Below are 7,500 nucleotides of genomic sequence, written 5' to 3'. Positions count from 1 at the left end.
CCACTGATGGTGCAATAATACAGTTTGTGTTGATCAAGTGATGTGATGTCTACAGTAAGAAAAGAATCATCAATGACTGCTTTGGAATGTGCACTGCGTTCCGACGGTAGTGCTAAGCGAACCGTTTCATTTTTAAAGCGCGGTTATAAGATCTAACAGATCTTCTTGTTTAAATACAACAAACGGTATGCAGTATGACAAACTCGAACAGAGCCAATACTGAAATTGTAACTTAAGGAGTCGTGTTGGTGAAATGTACTTACTCCCTAATAGCGTTGATAAAGCTTGATTTGCCACTTCCCGAGTCACCAGTGATTGCGATGTTCACTTCCACTTCTCGCCATTTCTCCAGTCTCTTCTTGAAGAACTCTTCAATGTTCGACACGCCACTCTCTTCGATTTCTTTTTTAAGCTCTGCCATTTCGATTATTTCCCATTCGCTGAAGTCGCCCATGTTGAACAGGGAAAATGCAGTAAATGGAGTTACAAACGTTGTGGTGCGGAGGTTACAGCTGTTTCAGTATGATAATTTGTTTACAGCGTGTCATTTCATTTAAGAGTCTTGTAATGTCTTGTAACTTGCAAAAGGAGGTTCTTTACATTTTGACCTTTAAACCAAACACGCCAAGGTTGTTTTTTACCCGCAAAAGGTTTTTATCTCTTCACTGAAGGAAGAGCAAATACCATTGTTGTAGCAGTTTCAGCACTGTTTGCTGGTTATTTTGATGCCCAAAAGCTAATTACAAATAACCATGAGGAAGTGAAATTAGACAAGAAACGATTTCAACAAATCTTGCCATAGTGAATAAACTGACGTTCAGTAATAGTCGAGGTGTACCCGCACAGTCTACCTGGTTAATCCTTCAGTTCATCCTTGTACCTCTGAACGATGAATGAATCAGTTTTCCGGAACGGTCTCCACACCTCTTCGTCCCAAAAAAGAATCCCCAAGTCTAACATCTTTGAACTCTCAAAATAAAACCTTATCGGAACAGAATCTTCTTATTTTTCACGTTTTACCACGGTTATGATTGCACGCAGTTGTCATGCCCCCCCCCCCCCACCCCCTCGATCTCTCGCGCGAAGGAGCGCTAGAGCTATCATGTAAAGTGCAAGCGTGAACGAGGAGGAATTGGGGAGAGGGAGAAATAAGCCTGCCTTTCTCGTAGCTCGCGACTTCACCGATCACCAGATCCAATGCGCGCTACAAAACTTGGGTGAAGAGAGAGACTGCTGACAGTCTACAAACCAGGGAGGATCATGGCTTTATGTAGTGTTCGTAATGGAGCTAAACCCTGCAAGACCTGCTCTCTCCACCATGCCCAACCAGGAAGAGATTGTTAATTCCACTACACTGTGCTTCTGCTCTCCTTTCAGTTTACTTCTACAGCATAGTCGTATTGTTCCTAACATTTGCTTATATGAACAAATCATCTTTTTCTTAAAATTATCAGGAAAATATCAACTTCCAATTACCAGGTAATTTTTACACTGTTTTTAACTTTTAATTTGTATCTTTCCTTACAAAGGTTGATCTTTCGTCTAGTCAGTACAAAAATAAAAAAAAAGTGACAAAAAGTCTTTCTTCTCTAACCTTGTATAAAGTTAACTGTAGTGTTATTGCACTTAGTTTACACGAGTAATTTACTTTCTAACATTTCTAACTTTTAATTATCATTCTTTGCAGGGGTTAATATTTCATCTAGTATTACAAAACAAAACAAAAAATGAAAACAAAAATTCTTTCTTGTCTAAAAGTGTACAATCGATGTACAAAGTTAACTCTGGTGTTTTTGCACGTACAATATCAATTTACTTTCTAACCTAACTTTTTTTGGTTTGCCTAGACAGCGGTTTCAAGAATTCTGCAATTAAAAACGTATCGAAACATCCTAAAAAGTTCAAACTTAATTTACCTTAGGGACCAGTTTATTTATTTTACTGTAAACATCACATATTTAAGCTGTAACCTAGCGCTAGATCAGCTCATGTCAAACGTATATCTTGTGCTTATGAGTACCTCAGGCTCTCTGAAATCAAAGCACGCCCGGTTTACGCTATAAATCAAAGTTTTAGAATAAACGTTGAGCTGGTCAGCGGTTAATTATTTTCGTACATGTCTGTGTACACAAATATAAATCACGTGTTTTCCTTGACGATTTAATTTGTTTACTATTGATTTACGGCCAAAAAGTTAAATCAGTGCTTCTGTCTGGCTCACTGGTAGATAGCACAATTTTTTGCGCTACTGGATGGACACATTTCCTACTAGTTAAAAGGCCGAAGTACTGCTAACAGAGGCTACCCCAGAATAGTTGGTGCAAGCTTTTCAGAATTATGTCTAATTCTACCCCGAAAGGACGAGCAAGAGTTTCGGAATCCAGATTCCACGAATCGTATACAAAATAACTGCTATCAAGTTGACCATGTTGGCACATACAGGCTGCCTTGCTTATATATACACTTCACACTTGTGAAATCAAATGTTCAATTGAGTTAACAAGCTTAATAAATCTTTCAGTTCCGATTCGGGGGCTGTCTTTTCGCAGCTACTCAGAGCATGATACGTGGCACAAAACGGCATGCTACTGACCATGACTAAATCCCCGCCCCCCCCCCCCCCAAAAAAAAAGAAAGAAAAAGAAGATTTACAGATGTACTGTTTTAGTAAATCAACATAGTTCTACTAATCTCGAAAAACTCATATCATTAGCTCATGTATTTTCTTCTTACAAACTTGTTGACGTGCGAAGGTGCATGATCTCAGAAAAGTTTTCTGACTTTGTTACAGTGCAACGTCGATTTAACGAACCTCTATTTAACGAAGTCCTCGATATAACCAAAGTTACAGTAAAATGTATGGAATAGAACCTCGATATAACGAACCTCGATATAACGAACCTCGATATAACGAACCTCGATATAACGAATTCTTCGATGTAACGAACATAATCCGGAAGCCCTAACGTAAAATCTACCTCGATATAACGAATTACAGTGTCAACAAGCGACAAAAGGTAAACGCTGAACAGATCAACAGTCAACAAATGCTTGTAATCCTTATGGCACTATAGTATTTCGACATCAATTAAATTCTGCTCCATCTTCTTTGAATTCCGGAAATGTTGGGTAGTGCAACATAACAACACTAAAGCCCGTTTCCTTGTTTGCGTAGACAATTTTCTGTATAACCTCTATGTTGCAACATTTTTAAGTCGCTATTCTGAAAGTGTCGTTCTTTTGTAAACAAAACCTGCGCGTCTGCTCAAAAGTGAAAATAATTGATACTGAAAGCCACGATGCTTCATGAATTGCATCTCAAAACGCGGCACTTCTGGGTGACGAAAATTGCATTGAATTGCGTGACAGAAGTCACCTGTGTTACAAATCAATTATTAACTGTGACCTCGATATAACGAACACTTTGGTCGTTTCCCCTCAAATTCGTTATGTCGATATAACGAACCCTCGATTTAACGAACAAATTTGGCCGGTCCCCAGCGACTTCGTTAAATCGAGGTTCCATTGTAGCAATACTTTGGCCGTTCACTGAATGTCTCTCTTAAATGTAAGTGGTGAAAGCTGGAATGTAAAGAAGTTTTAGTATCATTAATTCAGATGATTTGCTCACAAATTAACAGTAACAAAAGCTAGTCGTTCGTATAAAGACAGTGTACGAAAGTATTATTTTTATAAGACCCCGCCCTCAGACACAAGTTTACACAAATCGTATCACGAGATTCTATAATTCGGATGGCAAATAACTGCAGTCAAGTCGCGCATATTAGACTTACAAGTTAACAAACTCAATCAACCTCCAGTTCCAAATCGGCAGCTGTCTTCTCGGCAGCTTCCTTCAGCACTAACTTTGCCGCTTCTTCAACGTTTGTTAAGAGATTACTCAGCGCATAATACGTAGCACCAAACGACATACCACTGGCTATGGCCAAACCGATAACCGGAATATAACGGGTGACTTCCTCGACGGCTGCCTCTGCAGCATAGGATGCCAAAAACCCGCTCAGCTGTGCTGCAGTGGTAAGGCCAACACTAAGAACTTTCTCTTTGGTGGCGAGATGGAGCTTGGCAAATTCAGTGGATCCTATTTCTGGAAGTCCAAGCTGGGTCCTGTACAAGCTGAGTTCATTCAGAATTAGAGCACCATCAACGACACACGACAATCCTGGTACTGGAATGGCTGCAGCGGCACCAGAAGCTGCAGCCACCTTCCATATGCGCCCTCTTAGAACATCAACTTTCCTTTGAAAAATTTCATTCGACGATCTTGTTATGACTTTGCCGAGAGACAAGGTCATACTCTCTCGCTGGTATCTCGTCAATGCATCTAGAATGGCCTGGGTTAGTCGAGCAAACTCCCAGTTTTCGGGCTCGTGGTTGCTGATCAAAAATATATCTTGCTCGTCGGTCAGCAGCTCACCCAGACTTTCCAAACAGTTGCGTCGGATTTTCGTTAACATTACTTCTTCGTCGAATGATCGCTTGCGCCTTTCGGCTCGAACACTTTCATCAATTTTTGTGCGAATGAAGAAAAATTTCTTGTCAATCGATCGTACTTTCTTGGCCAGTTCCAAGTCGTTCTTGGTAAATCGGGTGGCTGTGAAGATTAGGTACGTATGGTACTTCTCCAGCTGCACTTTCTCGCAGTACGTCTCCAGGTCTGGGTAATCTGGAGTCCCAATCCCTGGCAAATCCCAGAACTTTATGTTGGTATTGGTCGGGTGATCAAAGGGGGTCGGCTCCCTGGTGCACTCGGTGACATCAACTGGAGCTGCCCCTTCATCGTCTTCATAGAGTCTGAAGAACAAAAATACGTGAACTTACTTACATTATAATTAACAATTATTGGGTGACGTTTAGAAAAGAAGAAAAGAGGAACAATTTTATTGTGAAAACCGATTAGAATGAAAGGTTGGCTGGCCCGCAGGTAGCTAGGGCTAATCTAGGCGGGCTAGACTTACAATCGCGTGATCGCCACAATTATTATGGCCGAGATTTGAGGTTTTGTGTTATCTGCCAAAGCCTAACGCTGAGGCGGATAACACAAACCGAATTCAATAATTGCTTTATTATGCAGACGCTCGAGCCTTTTTTAAAAAACAAGAGGGTGTACAAGAAGCTAAACATTCTACATCGACATCAACTTGTAAACAATTTTATTCGTAAACTTGCAACCTAAAATTTTCCACAAAAATTTTACAAAAGGCCACTCTAAAAGCATATTTTAGAACTTGAACTTATACTTATGACTGATCTGACAACCGTTCGGGTTAAACGTTTGCTGAAAGAACTCTTGCAAAGCTTGGGCATAACAAACGTGTTTCTCGGGCGTGCATAACTGTTGGCTGCAAAGTGACGTCACTTCTGCGTGTATAAAAACTATTGTCTGTAGATATGACGTCACGAAAACAGTACTGAGCTGCGTGTCTGTAGCCAATAAATATTGGGATAGTAACACCAATACATGACAAGTGATGGTAATAGGATCGAGTAGAGTCCAATTCGGTCTGTAATCACACAAGTGATATGAGTATGATGGACGACACGAAGTCTTAGATAGATAGCTAAATAACTTTATTTCAACTCGGGTTGATGAGGCTGATTAGGCCTCTAGGAAGATTATGCTAATTTACCGAGAAAAACAACTTTAAACGAAAGAAAACTGAAATTAAAAAATTACAAGATATAAATATATAATAGCTAAGACTGGTTTACATATGTAAATTTACAATAGATCTAACCGCAATCTTAATATCTTTAAGTGTCTTCATACAACGTAGTGTATCCGGAACTGAATTAGATGTAACAGTCTTATTACTAATTAATCATAAAAATTACAATTTCCAAGAAAAGAAGAAGAGCCAAGTTATAAAAGGAAAATAAATTTTGCTTAAAAGACTCACAAAGGGAGCGTAAATTGTTTTATGTCGCTCTGAAATTGTGATTGGTTGATTTAAAATACTGCTTTGAAGGTGATTCGCTTATTTAATTGTCCGATAACAACTTGGCAAGTGAATTAGCGGAAAATGGAGGTTTTTAAAACCAATCACAATCGAGGGAAGAGAATTTTTTACGATTATTACAGTTATTTGAACTTAAAATATTGTAAAGGTTTTAGCAGATAAAAATCTATGTAAAGCGCCTTTTTGTGGGACTTTTCCGAAAAGGGAATGCTCGGAATATAATAGACGTTCACCCCTGATAGCAGAATGATAGAACACGGTTTTCTGCGTTCTGTATATGCGTTCCTTTGGGAAAGTTTTGGCGGGAAAATCATGCGCAGCCCGTCAAACCCTTGATGTTGCACCGAACGTGACATCGAAACTCAAGTTCGGACGCTCGATCCAGGCTATTTTGAGCGCTGGTCTCAGGTCAAAAGTATCCTTTTTATAAATACGTGTAATTTGAGCCAAAACTTAGATTTCCTCAACTAAGACTATCCTCTTCCTCTATCGAATGGAGCGGTATTTTTCGCTACAACTGAGAATTTGCGAAAAGTTTTTCTGTTCCATTGAGCATTTCATTTCGGTCAGACGTCTGAGCGAAATGAAATATCCAGTGGAACAGGAAATTTCCGGAATTTCCAAATTTCTGGAGGAAGAGGACAAGCTTGGTAGGCTGCCCCAAAATTTTACGAAAAGAACTCGGCAATTTCTATAAATGTTCCATTTGATTTTGTACCGAAGTTCCGGAAATTTTGTCGCAATGGATCGCGTCCCTCATTCCGCGTATTCTACTATTCCTAAAACGAAACACGAACAGCCAAAACAGCCACAAAAGAACGAGCCAATAATTTGGAATCTCGCAAAATCACCACGGAATAAGAATCTCATATTTTCTCTATAAAAGAACGGTTCAGGTAAATCCGAAAGTTCGGAAGCGAGCCCGAGGTACCCCTAGGCTTGAATTTTTAGAACAGAGAAATCGAGAAATGTTTTCTCCCCCTTTTAGCCAAAAACAAAAACAAAAACAAAAACACAAACAAAAACAAAAACAAAAAAAAACAGACTGTGAGAATTGTGAATGTCTTATGAAACAGCATACGGGACTGTGGTCCCGGGATCCATAGGGCGGGACACTCCCGTGTTTTACCCGCAGTATTATGTGCTACATGTGAGAGAAATAACTGTGTCTACTAGTACATGCTAGTAGTCAGGGCTGTCATTTAATGCCGGGGCTCGGGAATTTGCCCCGGAAATTCTGCATTAGATCCCCGGCTACTTTGATAGGAATCAACCATATCACAATAGCCGCTAGATTTCCCGGCTTCTTTTTGCACATCCCCGCCAACTTAAAAGAATTAGAGACAGCCCTGTCAGTAGTGTAAAGCAAAGACACGATACAATGCAAGACAATACATATTTGGCTGAGTGATGACCATCAACTGAGGTCCAAACGTCCTTCTCAGCCACGGGACGACGACTGAAATCTGTTGGAATTTCACACCTTCCTTTTCAGTCAAAACTCTAGTGAAGGTAGATG

At 39.9% G+C, this 7,500-nt stretch overlaps 2 protein-coding genes across 4 annotated transcripts in view; both read right to left on the bottom strand.

The window, feature by feature from the left end:
- LOC149101938 (interferon-inducible GTPase 1-like) overlaps positions 1–1,001 on the bottom strand; it is a 74,685-nt gene extending 73,684 nt beyond the window's left edge. Inside the window, exon 1 of one of the 2 annotated variants that reach the window (XM_089274824.1) lies at positions 264–1,001. In XM_089274824.1, coding sequence (XP_089130950.1) covers positions 264–454 — 191 coding nt within the window. In that variant the 5' untranslated portion in view covers positions 455–1,001. The remainder of the gene's footprint in view (positions 1–263) is intronic. The other variant, XM_089274825.1, reaches the window with a different exon arrangement.
- Positions 1,002–1,360: 359 nt separating this feature from the next.
- Positions 1,361–7,500, bottom strand: part of LOC149101937 (interferon-inducible GTPase 5-like) — a 14,088-nt gene continuing 7,948 nt past the window's right edge. Inside the window, exon 2 of one of the 2 annotated variants that reach the window (XM_089274823.1) lies at positions 1,361–4,815. In XM_089274823.1, the coding sequence (XP_089130949.1) occupies positions 3,807–4,815 (1,009 nt within the window). In that variant the 3' untranslated portion in view covers positions 1,361–3,806. Of the gene's footprint in view, positions 4,816–5,577 lie in introns of those variants that run through there. The other variant, XM_089274822.1, reaches the window with a different exon arrangement.

This window comes from Orbicella faveolata, unplaced genomic scaffold (genome assembly GCF_042242905.1).
Source record: "Orbicella faveolata isolate gen_17 unplaced genomic scaffold, um_ofav_v1 contig_36, whole genome shotgun sequence".
NCBI classification, from domain to species: domain Eukaryota; kingdom Metazoa; phylum Cnidaria; class Anthozoa; order Scleractinia; family Merulinidae; genus Orbicella; species Orbicella faveolata.
This window is presented reverse-complemented; position numbering and strand designations above follow the sequence as displayed.